This window comes from Centruroides sculpturatus, unplaced genomic scaffold, assembly GCF_000671375.1.
Source record: "Centruroides sculpturatus isolate CEXI.00-Female unplaced genomic scaffold, Cexi_2.0 scaffold2062, whole genome shotgun sequence".
NCBI lineage: Eukaryota > Metazoa > Arthropoda > Arachnida > Scorpiones > Buthidae > Centruroides > Centruroides sculpturatus.
In genome coordinates, this window is record NW_019386358.1 from 8705 (window position 1) to 29904 (window position 21200).

General features: G+C 31.5%; 2 protein-coding genes across 6 annotated transcripts in view; both read right to left on the minus strand.

Moving 5' to 3' along the window:
• The window catches only part of LOC111614670 (histone-lysine N-methyltransferase SMYD3-like), a 33161-nt gene that overhangs the window by 5505 nt on the left and 6456 nt on the right, over window positions 1-21200 (minus strand). For 2 of the 5 annotated variants that reach the window (XR_002754978.1, XR_002754979.1), the window contains exons 4-5: window positions 16756-16866; window positions 4613-4790 (exon numbers count right to left, since the gene is read on the minus strand). Coding sequence is in view for 3 of the 5 variants with exons in the window: in XM_023356030.1 (XP_023211798.1) it covers window positions 9897-9941; window positions 16756-16866 (156 nt within the window). In the remaining 2 variants the exon portion in view is untranslated. Of the gene's footprint in view, window positions 1-4612; window positions 4791-9234; window positions 9942-16755; window positions 16867-21200 lie in introns of those variants that run through there. The other 3 variants (XM_023356030.1, XM_023356033.1, XM_023356032.1) reach the window with 2 other exon arrangements.
• On the minus strand, window positions 10-801 carry LOC111614671. Its single transcript, XM_023356034.1, has one exon. It carries the CDS (start codon window positions 799-801, stop codon window positions 10-12), a length of 792 nt encoding a protein of 263 aa, XP_023211802.1.

Here is a 21200-nt window from a genome sequence, read left to right on the forward strand (position 1 = left end):
TGGAGAATGCTAATTTTTACTTAATTGCTTGTATAGTGTGACCCATACACTGGGCAGCTCGAGAGTTGGAATGTTGCACGTGTCCAAGGTGGTAGTAAGAAGAGACTCCCATATAAATACGATTTTTCGATCCTTACAGCTCTTGAGCATAACCGCTTGGGACCATAGCGGGTTGTAACCCTGCTCAAGTACTTTTCTTGCGAGCTCGGTGGTGTGTCTACCCCTCGCAACATCGTTTTGGTGCTCTTCTAGTCGGCTGGCAAGCATTCTAGTAGTGGCCCCGACATATCTTGCATTTACTCCCGTTGTAAGGTTTTCCAGAGGTACAGCATAGACCCCCGACTTCTCAAGCGTGGAAAATTTGTCCCTATCATTACAAATGAGTTTGCGTAGGTTTGGAAGTGGGGTTAGTGGTAGTATAAGGCCGTGCTGCTTAAAGATTCTGCAGATACGTATAGAGAGGGGTCCCAGGTATGGCAACGATGTTTGTACCATTGAAAATTCTCTTTTGCTGCATAATGTGGTACTTGGAAACAGTGATTTCTTTACCATATTGAGCACGTGCGTAAATTTTGCACGTGAAAAGCCAGCAGTGCGTACCCCCAAACTTATGTTGTCTAACTCCATGTTTACCAGCTCTTGCGAAGATGATAGTAAGTAAGCCCTTCTAACGAGAGCGGCAATGGCAGCATTGACATATCGAGAAGGCTGAAAAGCCTCTGCTGGTATAATATGTGGAGCTATGCTGGACTTGTGATGAACCGAGAATTGTAGTCCTTCCGAAGATTTACTTATATGCATGTCTAAGAACGTTATTGCCGCATCGCTTTCTTTTTCCCAAGAGAAATTGATGGAAGGATATATGCTTGACAGTTGCTGCATAAATAAAGTACTAGCGAATAAAAAAAAAAAAAAACGCACACATAACGCCGACCTCAGTGCCTTTCCTTTTTTACAACATCTATAAGATCGATCTGACATCTCAAGTTCATTTTATTACATAAAATTGGTTTAACTACCAAGTTTTTCTTAGGAACATTCTTTTTTTCTGACAGATTTCACACAAGTTCAAATAAATTATGATCATCTCCCTTGTAATATTTTTATATTTCGTACTTAATTCTTTTTCCATACGGTATCTACCTCCATGTTTAATAGCAATATGGGCATCATGCAATATCTGAAATATTTCTTTTGTGTGAACGTAATATTTAATCGCATTACCTTCTTTTATAGGCATAATTAATTTTTCTAAATTTCCGATAGATACAACGTCATATCTACGTAAACGCTGATATTCTTCTGGTATCATAGAAGTAACTTTCATTTTTGACTCTCACTTTTTGTATCATTGACAAATATGCTGATTTTGTAAAAATTTGATTGTTGTCACCCTTTTCTGCTATTAACTCGTTTAATTGGTTGTTGAAGTGATTATTCATATCACTTAATGATTCCTCCATGATCGTTACTTTTGTCATAGAAGAAAGATTAACTACTGGTCACATAAATTTAAAATTTGGTACTAAATGCAATATGCATGAGCAAGCGAGATGTAAGTTCTGATTGGCTAACATATGTCGGATGATCACTCCTCAACGTATTATTATCACTTTGATAATAATATGTTGAGGATTATTCATAATGACCGTTCAATTTGATAAATTATTGAAATTTATTACAATGCCCGATTTTGTTGGTCATTATTCATAATGCCCGTATTAATCACTTTGTCCATAACATATATATAGGTCTTTCAAATTTGTCATATTGTAGTGCATGCATATATTTATGGGCAAATGTAAAACTTTACAGTCAACTAGTAACACCTATTGATAGATCTAGAATATTTTTTTCCATGTTATTTTTTTTGCTAGTTTTGCAAGATTTAGCATAATATTTTCTAGCATAAAGACAAACATAGCATCTAGTAGTCATTCATACTCGCTTTCTCCTTCTGAATTGCTGGAGTTATTCAACACAATTGAATCAAAAGAAGAAAATACTGCCTAATTATTTAACATACCATAAAATGAATTAAAAGGAGATATCAATTTTTTTCTTAAATCTTATATTTTTCAAAACTAACTAACTCTCTTAGACTAAAAACAATAAACTGATAATTTTTCAAACATCTTTCTAAAAACCACATCACAAGTCAAGTTCACAAATAATCACATCAACATGTACAGTCAAACCTCGAGTTACAAACAAAATTTTGAATGCCATATTTGCTTCGGTTTCTGTATGATAACTCGGTTTCCAAACAAGCTACTCGACAAGATAATGAATTCCCTATACGTCACGTGTTAAAAAAAGTCAACATCCCAACCAATCAACAAGAGTACTACTGTTTCAGAAATTAGTGGCATAGAGATCATCTCGTATCACTTAATGAATCACTGATGACTTTGCTATTTAAATTATATTTTAATGTTCATGAGAGAAAGATACTATTTTCGTTTTTCTGTACACACAACAGTTGAATTTAAATCAAATTAATTAATAAAAACTGCATTAATTGAAATTCACATAATACAAATGACATTCAAGAATTCATGTTTAAATATTCTTAAGTTAAATTAAATGACAAAAATTTATTGATCTAATATTATACGTGGTATGATCCAAAAGTTCGGGGACTGCAGTAATCTATGATAACAAAAGCATGTATTTGAAGTTACAGTGTATGAAATGGATTCTATCAAACCACTCCTATGTGTTCAGGTTTGTTTCGCCCATGTCACGTAATTAAACCGCAAGTGCTGCTGTTTTCTTCCAGAGATAGTTACCTTTGTTCTGTGACGTAATAAAAATGAAGTTTCAAGAACAGCGCTGCAACATTAAATTTTGTCAGCGTTTAGGTAAAACACCTACAGAGACTAAAATTGTTAAGAAAGGTGTACAGTGATTCTACCATGGCAAAATCGAAGGTGTACGAATGGCATCGGCGTTTTAAAACGGGATAAGAATCCATCGCAGACGATGAACACTCTGGCCAACCTTCGACTTCACAGAACAAGGAAAATGTTGAGTTAGTCTGTCAATATGTTCGCAAAGATCGTCACCAAACTCTTGAAAAAAATGCTGTGGCTACTCACTTATCAAAGACTAGTTGCCAGCATATTTTAACAGAAGATCTTAACATGCACCAAGTGTCTCAGCACATTGTCCCTCGACTTTTGACTTCTGAACAAAAGGAAGAACGAATGAGAATATCGGGTGATTTAATCGACAAAGCCAATAAGGATTCATCATTTTTTAACCACATCATAACAGGTGATGAAACGTGGTGTTATTTATTTAATGCCGTTTTGTGTCATCAGATGAGGTGAGAGCAGCATCGCAGGAGGCCTTACGGGAGGTTTCAAAAAATGGCTTCCAGCAGGGCTTCCAGAAGTTATACGACCACTGGAAAAAGTGTATTGTCGCCCAAGGTGATTAGTTTGAAGGTGGTTGTGCATTGGCAATATAAACTTTTTAGGGTAAGGAATTTTATGCCAAGTCACCGAACTTTTGGATAATACTACGTATATTATAATATTAATATTTATTAATACTAGGTAGCCAGTTAAACTAAAACAAATAATTAAAACTTGTCCTTACATAGAAACAATCTAAAACTAAAAATAAAATTAAATTAAAATTAAATCAATTGAAACACAATATTTCAAAAAAGTGTTGATAAAGTATTTGTTGATCTTGATAAATTTGGTTATATTTCATCTTGGTAGTCAGAGTTGAGTCTCTATTTAAAGCATTTCTTTGTAAAGTGTTAGTTTTGGTTATCCATGAGAGAACATTTTGCTTTTAATACTATATAAATAGAATAAATATAAGCATAGATATAGATGAAGTAATATTATATATAATATATTATATTTATAGGCATTTTATGCATGAAATACAGCTAACAAGATAAAAAACAGGTTTGTTTTGGGAGGTTGAGAACAAATTAATCCATTTTACATTGTTTCTTATAAGAAACTTTGTTTTGGTTTGAGAATGAATCGGTTTCCAAACAACTTTTAGGAATGAATTAAGTTTGTAAACAGAAGTTTGACTATATCTGAGTCAGTGCTGCCCCAAAATAATATAAACAGTATGAATAAAAGTAATACTTGTAGTATATTTATAGTAATTTACATACAGCAAAACATAGTTTATGTTCAATTAGTTTCTACCAAAAAAATTTTTTTTTACATATTTTACCAGTTCTTTTAAATATATAGTGCATGTAATGGATATCACTATCAGTCCATTAAATTAAAGGTTTACCATTTTCCAACTTTCTGTTTTTAATTTAATTTTAAAATATTGAAAAAAATCATGATAAAAATATATTATCCAAGCTAATTTAGACTATTAGTTTTCAAAATAAAAAATTAATTAATACATTTAATGATAGTACATTGAAATGGATTTGTGAATTTACAATTCATTTTAACTGAATAAAAATGTAACTTCTAAATTTTTGGGCTTATATATCACAATAAAATTTTTTTTTTTATAAGTTTTAGGTGTTCGGTAAATTAAATACATTAATATTCCAAATTAATTAATACAATAAAACTTCAAACTTTGTATTTATTCCAAATATAACACTACATACCTATACGCATCTAAAGTTTTAAGTCCAATTTCTAAAGCCTCTTCCCAGTCTTGTAAATCAATGTAAGCATCAAATATAATATCTTGAATTTTTACTAATAGAACATTTATTGGATGCATGACAGTTTCTTGTTCTTTAAGCAATGGAAGACTTAATTTTAAAATTTCCCTTGGATTACCTGATAAAATAATAGTGTAATTATTCAATCAATCAAAAATTTCAATAAATAACTTATATGAAATAAATTATTAAAGGAGACTTAACATATATAATTACAATAATTTCAAGACAGATTAATAATATAATAATGTAAAGATTTATCAATGACATATACATATAAATAATGCACAAATTTTAAAAATTATGATCAATATCTTAATCAAATAAACTCACTTTTTTCACAACTAAATTTTAAGTTATTATTTAAAAAATATACTCTAAAAATTATGGGAGTTAAATAATGAGAATTATTATTTTTTAGTAGTTGTACCCAGCAAAATAATTGTTGTAAAAAGTTGTGTTAAGTTACAAATAAATAAGGAAAATAAAGAAGCAAATAAATTAATTTACATAAAATTTATTCATATAAAACTTATAAAATTTCTTGATATACAGCATTAGTAGTTTAACAAATTGAAAAGAGATTTCACATTAGTGTATTCTGTATAGATAAATAGATTTGATTATATCCTTGATTAATTCTAACAAAGACTAATATTAATACATGTCCATATATCCCCTCAACATGACTTTCATTTCTCTGGAAAAATTTGAATAACCATGTATAGCAGCGATTTCCAATCGGGAGTATGTGTACCCCAGGAGTACGCACTTTGTGATTTAGGGGAACATGAAAAAAAAATTAATAATGGCAGATTTACTATAAAAATATTCAGATTCTACATTGATGTCTTTGATGATGTCATGGCATTTGATGATTACTTTTAACAAAAAATATAATTATATTTTTATTATATTTATCTGTGTCCTTCCTGCAACACTTTTCAATTTAAAAAGAAACTTTTTTACATATAATTTTACAGTTCTGTATAATTGACCAAGGCATCACTGTTCAATGAACATGCAAAATAAAACTTAAGAAAAATAGACTGCCAAGGGGTATGCAAATCAAAAAAGGCTGGTAACTGCTAATGTATAGGATTATAATAAGTCTGGGTTTGGGCCAGAGTGTCCTGAAATTATGACAATATCTGGGATTGTGTCCAGAAATGAAAATAATCTGAGAATTTTTACATGGAAAAAGAACAAAGAAAAAATAAATTATTTATAATTGCAATGATAATTTTATTACTCAATGTGTCGCGTCAGGCCGATTCTTGTCTCTGGTGATGAGTAAATTAATTTCGTAAGTCTCACCTGACCGTCTCGTTCGTACTCCAGGTTCCCGTCGTATCTTCAACCAAAGAAAAGTTCACCAAATTTGTCTTTTTGATTTTATTTACACAAAACCAACAAACCTTCTATATACAATGATTCAGTAGGAAAGAGCGTCCCGCTCTATATTCTCGCGCCTTTTTGTCACTCAACACCACCAGCTTGGTGTTGCCAACTCTCCAATAATATTAAACATTAAATAAAAAAAACTATTAAAACTGCCCGCCATCTAGCGGGATGGACGGGTCACAATGTTTGTCACAATTCAATATAAGTAACATAATTTTTATCAAAAATAGAATTTTATAATACTTAAAAGTATGTTTGTTAAAATGATTTTTAAGCAGTTTAATGCAGGTTTTGAAAAGTTTAGTATATTTTCTATATAGAAGATTTAAAAATTGAATTTTATGGGTACTTCATTAATCCAGTTATATTTATATAATTTATTCATTACATAAATCTAAACAAATCATCAATGCATGAAATTCATATATTGACACATTTTGAAAATTTTGGAAACAATTCTCTCAAAAGGGATCAATTATTTCTAAATTTTTTCAATTAAAATCTCAAAATGGAAAAAAAATGAAAACAAAGTTTACCACATTTTTTGCTTTATAAGGCACACTGTTGTATTAGACAGATCACATTTTTCAAGATGCATTTGGCTTATAAGATGCATCCTGATTAAATTTTAGGTACAAAAAGTACAACTTACAAGGCAAAAAAAAAATGTATATGGTATATTATTTTGATAAAAAAAATTAATAAGTATATATTTTGAAAATCAAACATGATTTATTATAAAATTTTTACAAGACCCATAATAAATTTTCAATACTTAATAAATTGAAAAATTGACTACTTTAAATTTAAATTTATTAAATTTTATATTAATATACACTATAAATTTATCATAATTTATAATAAATTACTTAGATACTACTTTTACAATACTTGAAATAATTATATTAACNTAAAAGATGAATAAAATTTTCAATATTATAATCAAATCTTTCATAAAAGTTCAAATGATACATGGTCTGTAAATAAAGTAATGAGACTTTTTCTGTAAATATCTGTACTCACAATTGATTTACAAATCAATTCTGTCTCCTTCAAAATAGTCTCCTTGAGAAGCAACACAGTACCTGAGATGTTGCTTCCACTGTTCATAGCAGTGCTGGAATGCAGAAAGTGGAATGGCCTTCAACTGGTTAGTTACAGCCTGTTTTATGTTTTCCGTCATGCCAAAATGATGCCCTTTGAAGTGTTGTTTCAGTCTGGGGAAGAGAAAGTAGTTGCACAGACGAATATGGAGCTGAGAGACAACAGGAATATTTTTCTGTGTCAAAAACTCTGTAATTGAAAGCACCATAAGACAAGGTGCATTATCGTGATGCAGCATCCAGGTCTCTGATGTTTGGCCTCATGTGAGCAACACATTTTCGTAGTCTTTCAAGAGACTCACAGTAAAAATTCGTGAACTGTCCTTGAGGCACAAATTCTTTATGGACAATTCCATTGCTGTCAAAGAAGCACATGAGCATGAATTTGATCTTCAACTTGCTCATTCTCGCTTTTTTGGCCATGAGGAGGCTGCTGTGTTCCACTCCTCACTTTGGCATTTGTTTCTGGATCATACTCAAAGATCCATGTTTCATCACTCGTAATGACATTTGTGAGGAACATTGTAACTATGTGGCTCATTTTTGGAATGCACAACAAAATATCACTTTGCAAAATGTGTCACATTAACTAGTGCACTCACAGTGCACTAGTTAATGTGACAAGGTTTTCACTTGAACTGAAGCTATTTGGTATGGTGTCCTTACACCACTGGCAAGAAGAACCCCACACGTTGCCAGATCGTTCACTACAAAACCAGTCTCATTACTTTATTTACAGACCTCGTATAATATTTATATTAAAATAGATATTTCCTATTTCACAAATATATATAGATTTCTATTTCTTTTTAAAATTCTTTTCACTCTGTGGGAACTAAAAGGGTTGTTTTCTTTTTAGAAAGCCCTTATGGGTTCAGCCAGGTCCACAATGGGATGACTGGGGGACAAGGGACAGGGCTTGACATACTCAGATAGATCACCCCCTGAAAAATTCTTGGGGTGTTTTGACCTGTTCAGATTTGATCCCAGGGCAGTAGGCTGCCACCCTAACAGCTCAGCCATCTGGCCACATAAAGTACATTTATTACAAATGTTAAAACAGCCATACTGTAAGACTTGCAAATTAAACTATAAATCTATAATAAAGCAATGATAGCCAAAGTTTGGTTACTTAAATATAAATACAAATACAAGAACCAAGAAATTTTTAAAAAATTAAACAAATAATATTGTTAATTATCTGAAAAATTTGTTTTAGAGGTAGACATGTTAGTGCTTCTCTTTGCTGAACATAATTTATAACCTGTCTACCACATGATAAAAATTAAATTCTTCTATATATATAAAATACTTCTATAATTTGATTTTATATTTGTTTTTAAGAAATTTGGTAATGCCTTTTTGATAAATTAATATGACAACAATTTGAAACTTTCATAACTGTTCATAACTTTCTAACCTGAAAATTGTTCTAAATTAATTTTTCTTAATTTTTTATTACTTGATTAAATTTTTGTATTTTAAAAATTGTATTTTATTTATAAACTTAATTTAATCTACATGATTATGAAATATAATGTATTTCTTAACATAGTTGGCAATTCTATTAATTCTATATTTGTAAACATTCACTCTTCCCTTAATAACAGTCCTGTTCCTACAACTAGGTCATTAAGCAAATTGGTCAATAAACAAGGAGCTTAATGGTTTTATTTATTCTTGATAAAGAAATGGTGTAAAGGACTCTCCTAATTTATAAATTTGCTTTAATTTGCATTTCTTACATATTACAGAATGTAGAAATTCAATCAGCAAAAATTATTAAAATATTGTACCAAAAAAATTAAAATTTATTCATTTAAAGCAGTGTTTTTCAACCTGTGGGTCGCAAAGCCATACACGAGGGTCGCGGGTAAAAGAAAAAGACAAGTGTTTGTATGTCCTACACAACAATAAAAAAACTACAATTTCAGTGAGAAGACTGTGCCTATTTATTTTACAGTACAATTCGTTTTTTGATCAATATTTAAATCTCAACAGAAAGAAAATTAAATACGTAGTTTTTAAAATCACTGACATAGTTTTAATATGGCCGTGGGGGGTGGGCAAAATTTTTTAACTTGTAAGGGGCCGCATATTCAAGAATGTTGAGAAACACTGATTTAAAGAACGTCATTCAGAGTAATATTATAGTCATCAAATCCTTCAAAGGGTAATGGTTCTAGGTGATCAGTGTCATCATAAGATTATCCAAAGCTGTAGAAAGCCTGAGTTACAGAGATTACTGCAAAGAAATGGAAATATTTGTAGGAGTAGGAGTCCTGGATGTAGCTTTTCAGGAGAACTCATTAACATGATCTGCCTTATAAGTTTCCTTTTTTTTCTTCATAAATTTTGACAGAATCATAAACATTCATTCATTTGCTGTTCCACTTTTGCAAACTGTTCAACATTTAGATCTATACCCTCTAGTTCTAATATAGCTACATTCAATTTTGAGAACGCACCAGCTAACTCCTTTACACTGAACTTCTTTTGTACTTCTATTCTTTTGTCATCCTCCTTTTTCCAACTGCTGTTATGCTACCAACTCTGTTGTCCTTCCTTCATTTATTGGTGCTTCATTTATTGGTCTTTCAACATCTTGTACTATAGGGTCACAATAAAGTACAAATTTATACATGAAATATGTAGTCTAAAAGATTGCAAATGCTTCTTATATTAATACTGACCAATTGCGGAAAACAAGACTATGACTACAAAAGGAGATTCACAAGATTCAGACTGAGAAAAGAGATTTCCTGGAATGGAGAGATGGTCATAAATCCAACCAGCTATTAAGCTGATAGGTCATTAAGTGAAAAGTGGCTGTACATTATTTGTAGTATATAAATCGATGTACTAATATTTTATCCTTTTTTAGCATCATTGGATTTATTGAAAAAACTAATGTTTTCAATCACCTTCAGTGACCATTAAGTTACAAATTCATTTTGAATAATTATGTAACTTAATGATCGTTACAAAAGATAACCAAAAATGTAGTTTTCACCTGTGTGATCAAAACTGTTAGATATAAACCCAATACTGGTAAGAATGTTGATTATTTTCTTATAATATTCACAATAACCAGATAAGTTATAAAAAGGATAAAATTTTTATCTTAGGTTACATTCATACTACTGACAATAAGGAAATCTAATATTTTTTGTTATTTGTCTTTGTAAAATGTTCACACTAGTCATTGCTGTTGCATTTTCATCTTAGTCATTCATCATTCAAATGTTAGCTTAGATTCAACATTTGTCATTATCATAATAGTGTGAGAGCCCAAACTTGACAATAAAATTTAGAACAAAATTTTCTGCAAAATTTATTAAAACTTGCTATAATTTTTTCCACAATTATTAATTGTAAAAGATATGATTATATTGTGATTGTTCGTTATGAGAGACGTATACAATTCCGCAAACGAAAAGTTACAAACAAAAGAAAGATACAAAATTCAATTATCACACAGTATTCTTTATTCTCTCCGAACTGGTTCTTTTCCCTTCTTTTTTTTTAGGAATCCCAACTTTACAAACTTTATGCTTTTCTTTTATACAGAGAAAAAGGAACAGGCTTGTCTTCCACTATCGCCGGGGTTTGTACATGTGACAATCGTCAAAATAACAAAAAATCTACTTATATAACTAACTTATATCTATCTTATAACTAATGAAAAGATAAGTGTACAGGACAGATGAATATAGAAACAAAATGTAGGGAGAATGGAAATACCCGGGATTTCTTTTGATACGTATATACACTTTCAAATTATGGCGCCAACTTGATATCTTTTGCTCCAAGGTCTGTTCGGCTCTTCTCGATATCGATGAATTCTGCTCTTTCCTTAGACTATTCGTTGTCCTTACGGCCCTTTTCTTTTCGATATCATCTCTTTCCTTTCTTGCCGATTCCAGTCAAGAGCACTTGCTTTTTTGATCTGCTCTCTTCAGAATCTTTTTCCAGAGTGACTCATTTTCTGTCTGGTTTTTTCCCAGGGCCCCACTCCCTCTTTTGTTCTTATTTTCGTGGAAAAGGTAATCCTACCCCAGAGGCAAAAAGGGGTAGATAAGAAGGTCTTAGAAGAGACAAAGAAATAGGAAGGAAGGCTAGGATTAATTCAAAATAAAATATATAAAATATACACTATCATGGCCGACAGCTACAATATCTCTCAGTAGAGTCACTTCCCCCTTTCCCAGGTGATACATCGAATGTGTCACCTGGAACTTACAATTAAAATTCATTAGCCCTGACTTATAATATTTCCAAATAAGGATATGAGAAGAAACTGGAATAATAAAAAGAAGGGGATCAATGACAATCACCATTCGTCATCATCAATAGTTTGCCATCTTTGACTAGTTTTCTAGCCCAATATTTTCGGATACTGCTTAAGCCACTGCCCACCATCTATTTGTCTCAAGACATCAAGAGACTTTTGCACTCTTTTGACTTGTTGAAAAGTCTAACAAACAATCTTGCAGACCAGAAGTTCATCAATCCGCCAATTCTTTAACAAAAGAACCAACCTTGATTTAACTAAGGTATTTATCAACTGGTGGACTATTGTGAACTCTCTCTCTTGCGGTCAGGGACCCGTGATATTAATGATAATAGCTACCTTGTAGAGATCCTTATAAAATTAGCATCTAGCTAAGATCCTTATATAACTTATGTATAGAAATGTAAAATGCTTATGTAAATAAATGGGTATTGTTTAATATTAAGTTTATAAAATAAATAAGACCTACTTGAACCTTTAACCAATGTGTATAGAAATTAATCTTTACAATACGAACGTTTTCTTAACCCCTTCTGGGCTCTTCTTCAGGTGAAATACCTGGATCAAACATCAAACGAAAAAATTTGAATAAATCCGAACGCTGCTGAATTTGAATCGCTCGGTTCGTTCATTTATTTCGTCACGTGATATGTTTGAAAGTGTTCGAAGATAACGATAAATGTCCATATTCAAGAGAAAGATATTATTAGGATATTTAAAAAACATGCCATTGAGACATGCAATTATCCAATAATGTTCTCACATGTTCCCCAGTAACTTTTATTTTATTTTATTTTTTAACACTTAATAAATGGTATACCATTGTTACTCAGTATGTAATGCGTTTTGCCATGCCATGGAAAGGCCGATTTCGTCTCTTGAATTAATACACGTGGATGTGTCGTATGCCTTAAAAATTTCCATCTCTTCCAACCACTTTAGGTGATGAATATGGGGTGTGGTGACAATTATACGCGCTCTATTGAAGTCCGCCACAATTTCGGGATCCGTGGTGTAGTTGGAGAGTGAGATGGTGTGTTTGTTGCGTTGTATATCCGAGATATGCTCTTTTATCCTAACCCCTAACCAACGTTTAGTCGATCCTACATATACTAGATCCCTGTTAAACCGGTTATCTCTTAGCGGGATTGTGTAGATGCCTGATAGTTTCTCCACCCTGGACCGGTCCTTTTCGTTGCGCAGGATATCGAACAAGGTGCTGCATCTTCTGTATGTCAGGGTAACTTTTCATTCTTTTGCGATGGTGTTGTATAAAGACCGCAATAGAGGGTTGAACCTGATAGGTATCCTTTCATTTTCCATCGTCTTGCTAGTGTTTTGCATGGTCGTTGTAGTGTTGGAAGAAGCCTGTGGTTGTTTATGGCCCACCGAGATTTTATGTATAATATTGCGGTAACCATGGGACCTAGCAATGCCTTCCAAGTATTTTAACTCCTCCGTTAGCGCCTGTTGGGTAGAAGAGTGCGTGTAAGCTCGTTTAACCAATGCTCTGAAGGCCGCCATCTTGTATTGAATGGGATCATGAGTTAAACGGTATGTACGCCGATAGATTAGACGGTTTGCGGTAAACAGATGTGCGTAAGATGAAATCCTCAAAACTTATATCCAAATCCAGGAAATGGATTCTGCTGTTACTATGTTGTTCAATCTCTAGTGTCAGTCCATATGGGTTCTTGTTCATTTCTTCTAGAAAGTGGGTTAGGTTGGGAGTTGTCCTCCATAAGATAATGATGTCATCGACATACCTTTTGTAAAGGATAATGTCTTGGAGGAAATTAGGCAGTGTCCTGTTCTCCAATTGCCTAATAACTAGTTCACATAAATCCCCGGAGACAGAACTGCCCATGGGGACACCTCTTGTTTGCGAGTACATCACCCCTCTAAATTGAAAAACGGAGTTGTAACAAATTAAATCGGCCAATTCTAGTACTTGATGGTGAAGTTCATTGGTGTCCAATTTTTTAAAGAGAAAGTCCTTTAGAGTGCAGAAGCATGGAGGAATTTCAATCGAAGGGTATAAGGATCTAAAATCCAATACTGTGATAAAAGACGGGGAGATAATTACCCTGAATTGTTCTATTAAATCCACTGTGTTGGTGATGGAAAATTGGTAGCCTTCAAGATGTGGAGTAAGGATGTTATGTACCGCTTTTTCAAGTTTTCGTGTGGGAGCTTTGGCCTTATCCACCACAAGGCATAACTGTTGCCCTTCTTTATGTGTTTTGGCAAAGGCAAACAATTTAGGGGCATCAGGCGCGTCCATTATAATGTTCTTCATATTTAACCTGGTAGCCAACTTCGTAGAAGTGAACCTTTTAACTCTTGACTGTAATTTATCAATCACGTTATTTTCAACTTCATTGCATCTTGTTGCTTCTAGGTACTCAGAAAGGCCCCTCTCATAAGTTTCCCGCTTCATAATCACTAATATTCTGGCTTTATCTGCCCTAACCAACGTAACATTATTGACGTGTATCCATCTAGCCGTGCGTTTAAGATTCTCTCTGAATTGGAGCACATCTCTAGAGTCCTTCTTGTTTATTATTTTGAATGTGGCTACCCATCTATAATATTCCTTCTGCAGATCCGTCAGGCCTCGTATTAATAACTTTAAGTCCAGAATGCACGATTGTAAAGTATCCTTAAATGGAGGGATAGGGGCGTACGCAGGACCAAACTTGAGGATATGCTCAACGTAACTCAACACCTGTATGTCATCCCTTACAATAAATTGACATTCGTTGGGTCCGCAGCTGGAGGGTATTTGGAAATGGAGAATACATTGCAGTTTTTTACAATAATGTCTCCTTAAGTTAGATCTTAGCCTTTCCTGTATGTTGAGAATTTTTGCATTTTCCAAGGCCAAAATTCGAGGGTCTTCTTGATATAAAGAGTTTTCAATGTCCACATCCACGTGTATTAATTCAAGAGACGAAATCGGCCTTTCCATGGCATGGCAAAACGCACTACATACTGAGTAACAATGGTATACCATTTATTAAGTGTTAAAAAATAAAATAAAATAAAAGTTACTGGGGAACATGTGAGAACATTATTGGATAATTGCGTGTCTCAATGGCACGTTTTTTAAATATCCTAATACTATCTTTCTCTTGAATATGGACATTTATCGTTATCTTCGAACACTTTCAAACATATCTCGTGACAAAATAAATGAACGAACCAAGCGATTCAAACTCAGCAGCGTTTGGATTTATTCAAATTTTTTCGTTTGATGTTCGATCCAGCTATTTCACCTGAAGAAGAGCCCAGAAGAGGTTAAGAAAACGTTTGTATTGTAAAGATTAATTTCTATACACATTGGTTAAAGGTTCAAGTAGGTCTTATTTATTTTACACAACCCGGTGTGCAGTTGCTGTTTTATTATTTAAGTTTATAAGTTTATTATTTAGTTAAGTGCACTTCTTCACCGGCTGTCTCTCTACATCCCAAGTCTGAGCATCCACACACATAACTGTTTGCATAAAAATAATCTTAACAGCCATCACAATTTCTGTGTCCATTGAGACACAGTGGTGTCAGTCCTGACGTGGCATCAAAGAGGTGCTGACCATGCGGTCACATTGATCAATCACTGAAAACTTCCCATTGTGCTCTTTGAACAAGGTGGAGGAACAGCTAATCTCATATGTTGAAGAAAGATTTTAGCTCTTTCTTGAAGAAAGATTTTAGTGATCTTTCGTGATGAAGAAAGATTTTAGCTCTTTCTTCAACACGAGATTAACTATATGAACTATGACAAATCCCCAAACATCAAAGAATTAACATTTTACTCTTCATATCTATTTTTAAAATAGAGATGAGTCCAGTCTAAGAGCACGGAAATCCACAGAATAATGCTAAATCTAATGTAAATTGCACATGCTCTAGTGCAGTGGTTCCCAATTAGTTTTTCCTGCACACCACTTCAAGAAAGAGCTCAAACTCGTGTACCCCTTATAGCAGAAATTCATATTAATCCATACTAATATTATAAATTTGAAGGTAATTCTGTCTGTCTGTCACCTTTTCATGTCTAAACCGCTGAACAAGTTTTAATAAAATTTAGCACAGAGATAGCTTACATGTTGGAGATGGACATAGGCTACATTTTACTGCGAGAAAATATCTTACTCCGAGAAAATTCAATATAATGCGGGCGAAGCTGTGGGTAGACAGCGAGTGATAGATAGAATAAGTTTTCTTTTTACATTTATTACCTTTAAAATACAATTCTAATAATAATGAAAATAGCATAAGGTAATTTAATTTTAATGTGACAAATGTGCACAATTTTCTTTGCACAACTTTGTAAAATCTGGTTGCTTTTTGGTCAGCTTCAGTCTCGAGTCATCTTCGAGTTGAAGTCGGTGACGATGTTTAGTTTTTGTGTTTGTCATGGCCGAAAATCTGCTCTCGCAGAGGTATGTTGTGCAAAATGGTAGAAAATATTTTATTGCTGCTTCGCTGACATGATGATAATGATAATTGTACAATTTTTGTTTTTGTGCAAGAATTTCATTTAGGTATTGTCACAAATGCATTTTTTGATAAATTTCAAGAATATTTTTAGTTATAAATAAACGAATTTGTGCATTTGACATCATGTCGTAAATTGCTCAATTTTTGATGGTCGGTCCACCCATTATTTTTTTTATTTAAATCTCATGCATTTAAATTTTAAATAGACCGATTTTAGATTACTGTGCGTACTCCTTTATGCAATTTTGTGTACCCCCAGGGGTACGCGTACCACTAGTTGGGAACCTCTAGTGCAAAAACTAATGAACAATGTGAATGCTTTGGTAACAAATGATAATATGAAGAAAAATGCACTATCATTTTGTTTAAAATCTGTATTTTCAACAGCAGTGTGAATGCAACCTTAGTTTCACAAGAGTCAATTTGTTCTACACTGAATATATAATATTTTCAACTTCCTAAAAGCCTGTGATATTTTCAGCACTGAATTTAATTTATAGAAAAAGATGAGATATATTTGAATAGTTTCATTGCTTTTAGATGTTAAAACCTAAATACGATTTAAGATAATTTCTTTCTTAATAATTTCTTAATGTAGCCCTATAATAATATAATATTCACATCTTGTTCAGTTATAAATAATGTAATTGGATATCTTCAATAAAGTTATTTAATGAGAAATATTAAATAATTAATGCATTAAAATAACTGAAAATTTCAGTACTTAGAAACTTATATTTATTTCAAGAAAAATATATGCAAGTATATAATAAACTAACCCAATAGTCACCAAAACATCGTGAACAACTGCATGTAAAATAATACTGTTCTTGAAGTTGTTGTTGTTTTGTTTCTTTGGTTTCCATTTGATCAATATAACTAATAAATACCTGTAAATAAAATTTGAGATATTTGCAAATCAGTTTTAATTTTTAAAATTTTATATTAATTATCAAAGTTATCTATTGGAGATACTGTATCCAACAAAAAATTGTGATCATCAGTCATTTTAATTCCAATGTAGTACATTCATCCTATTATATATGACTAATAAATATAATTAATATATACTATATATACAGTATATATAATATTCAATAAATTTGTTAATATGCTTATATATCAGTGGCGTGCCATCATTGGAAGTGGTGGAAGTGCCGCTTCCCTTGTGTTTTCTAATAAATAAATACATATTGTGCGATTATTTTCATGTTTTAACATATTTTGAATTAATTAAAATTAATATTTTATTATAAACGCATTATGTATCTTATTACAAATTTCTATACTGCTACATGTGAAAAAAACGATAAGATTGCTATTGTATATTCAAATATAAATTTGTATATGTATATTCCCAACGGAAGCTCTGTATTGTCGAATATGGGACAGCTTCCAGGGCGAAAATATTTGAACAGTGTAAAGCAGCCAGATTATAGGCATTTGCACATGCACTTTACAGAGCACCAACCTCAGGCTGTTTAGCTGGTGGAAGCTACACACCAAAACGCTTCCAATGATTTTATCCTGGACTGGTTCTGGGCTGTTAGCTGCCTGCTTGCTAGGTATTTGGCTGCCCTTGCCCCATTATGTGAATCACGAGTAAAAAATATAACTTAACCCAACCGATAGGAGTTTACTGGTATGTTTTTATGATAATTCTGTATAGTTGACAGGAGTTTAAAAAGAATCCATTCAAATATTTGATATATTTATTCTGCTCTCCCATCTTGTATTACTTACAGATTTCAATGTTAAACTAGTGATATTATGATTTAGTGTGTCCCATCTTTAAGGGGACGCAAAAAAAATGTTAAAAAATTAACTGTTACTTTGGCAGCATCATTTACAACTAAATTTAATAAATGAGACATGCAGGGTACAAAAAAAGCTCTAGAATTTATATTCCTGAAATTTACGATTTATGTATCTTTGTCATAAAAATTTGTCTTTCCACTTCTTTCCCAAGACTAAAAATATTCAAGTTCAAATTAACTGGTTTCGACTTATTTCTACTTAAGAAGTAGTTAAATAATTAAGCGATTAGGGAATTGGGGACATAAACAAAACCCTGCTGAAAGAGCTGGAATATTACTTAAACAAAAGCTTAACCGACCCAATCTCTGGCCGAGTACAGCGGGGACTGATTTCTTCATAATATTAGACATAATATAAACAGAAATTTTTCCAGTTCGACAAGAGTGACCAAAAAGTTGTAAATTTTGGAAATTTCCATGGACACCACCTGGTCGTAAAATGAATTAGTTAGAAAACAAATGACAGACAATCTATTAACATTAGTAAATAATATAAAATAAATATTGAAAATTATAAGAAGATAGATACGGATAATTAATATATTGACAAAAAAGCATTTCAATTATATCTCAAAACGATCTTTTTATATTTTCTCTATTTAGGAATTTAACATTAGTACACAATATAAAATATATATTGAAAATTATAAGAAGATAGTTACGGATAATTAATATATTGACAAAAAAGCATTTCAATTATATCTCAAAACGATCTTTTTATATTTTCTCTATTTAGGAATATATACAACATATCCCACAGATATATTAGTACATTTTATTCTAAAGATACTAACGTAAATTAGGATGTTTATATTTATTTGTATATAATTAACATTTCCACTAAAATTTACTGTATTTAACACTAAAAGTATTACATAAGTNCCCTTAAACAAAGGAAAAATACGTCCTTTATGAAGGCCTAGAGCTTTTACTACATGAAAATGAAAATTAATGAATACACTGTGTACAGTAATTTACCTGATAAGACAGACCTCAGAAAAATACTTTATGAGAGCTTTTATACTTTTATAAAGCTGTCTATAATGAAAATACTTTATGAGAGCTTTTATACTTTTATAAAGCTGTCTATAATGAAAATTAATTAACTAAGCCCTGCCAGGGTGTGGCCGAGTTATCCGGAGTGCCAAGTTTTTGAGGCTCTACTGTATAAGAATTCAATAAACAAAATGCTTTTGATAAACCATTCTGCCTTTTGTCAGTTAAAAAACAAATTTCGGTTGATTTGGAAAAGGCTAAAAGCTTACAACTTGAAGTCATGTGTTGTACAGTCTCATGCTATGATATGGAATTTTCTAAAAGCATCATCTGCAAATGTTCTGTCTTTTAAAATGTGTTTTCTTAGTTTCTCGTATTCACAATCTAGGTTATGTATAGTACTGTACATTCAATTTACTTAATTTTAAAATAGAGCATAAAATGAGATCTTATATATCCCAACTGATTAAAAGAATATAAAATCTTATTTTATGTCCTATTTTATGTTTAAAAGTTATCTTTTAGAATATTTGATAAACATTTACAAAGTTGAAACTTTAAATCTCTTTGATAGCTAAATTTCATTTTTCTCCACAAAAATATTTAAAGTAAATATTCATAATTTTCTTTTTTGTTTCTTATATTATCTGTTTTTATATTTTATAATTTTAAAAGTTTGAATGCTATTTTATGAAATAATTGAATTACAAATTTTATTTGATTTTGCAATAAATTAAATTTTACTTTCAAAATGTATCATTATTATTTAATATCAGGGTGAAAGCAAATCAAAATTATCTCACAAAACATCACTACACAGAAGTATTTTTCAACATTATGCAAAGTTAGATTGGTTACCATTCTGTATACAAGATATATTATTTTGCTGCTTTAGGAAATTTTAATATGTATCACTAGAATAACATTAATATTCAAATATATTAATTTGGTATTTCATGATGCATAATATGACATCAGACCAGATACACATGCAATTAAAACTCAGAATAATGCATCATCTTTCACAAATAGTCATTATGTTTATGTAATAAATTGCTTCCATTTGCAATTCTAAATAATTTCAAATATAATAATATAACATACTATAAATCATTATTTATAAAAAAAACAACCAATCAATTTAGTGTAATAATTTATTATTATTATGTTAGTGAAGTGTATCCTACACAGCATATATTCTGGTGCTTAGTGCTATGTTGGATCAAAGTCAAGGCATAACTACAGAAAAGTAAGTCTTGATTACTGCTGTTCATGTATTTATCTGTATTTAAGAATTACTTGACTATGTGACATGTATTTAATATGGCAACCTTTTGTACTGTGATGTATGTGCTGTTGTGAAAACCTAATGTTCCAAGTCTTTTATGTAGTATGTGGTATGATGCTTGTGCAAGAAAGGATTACTGGCACAATACACACCTTATCCATTCTCCACAGATATATTACTTCTGGGCAAATTATAATCATTTACTAATTTTTTTCAGTGTATGTATTTTGTATGTTATGAACAGATCTGGCACAGATGTATCCCAAGCTATACATGGGGTTCCAGAAAAGAAAAAACAATAAAAACATGGGAAAAAAATAAAAATTTTAAATGAAGTTAACTGGTTAAAATTATTTATTTTTATAAACTTGTCTGCACTAAAGCCAAACTGGCCATATCTAACAAATTAAAATTATCTTGTTTATAAATACTGATTGGTTCTTATTCAAATAATGCTAACAAGTGTGTGCACAATAATAACTGTTTCACATGTAAATTTTATCTTATACATTTCCAATGCCATCTGACACTGTATATTCATATTTGTCAATTTCTGGTCTAATGGTTTAATGTCTTTGTCCATTAAAATTAGACCAATTAATTGTTGTTTTAAGTATTTTGGATAGAAATAGCAGAAAACAACATATATTATTTTCTGCTATTTTCACATATGCATATAATGAATACTGTTGATGTATTATATTTGTTATTTGGTTATGACAATGTAGGTAGTCTGTTTCTATTAACACTTACTTATCCGGCCAGCCAACGACTGATTATAATGTCAGCCACATTATTTTTCATATTTTATTAAAACATAAAATAACAAATAATCTTTTAGAAAAAACCAAATTCTTCCGAATACAGTAGAGCCTCGAAAACTCGGCCTAATGTGGACCGAAGGGTGGCCGAGTTTGTGAAAATGCTGGGTTATCGGGAATGGGGTTAAAAAAAATAAGTATGAGTGTTTCCTCAGAAAATACTGTACTGTACTTGTATGTATTGTTTACTTGAGAATACAACAGAGAATAAACTGCCCAAATACCCTTAAACAAAGGAAAAGTACGTCCTTTATGAAGGCATAGAGCCTTTACTACATGAAAATGAAAATTAATGAATACAC

What these genes read in the sequence shown, in the direction of transcription:
- LOC111614671 (XM_023356034.1), bottom strand. Translation starts at nt 801, where the DNA reads ATGCATATAAGTAAATCTTCGGAAGGACTACAATTCTCGGTTCATCAC.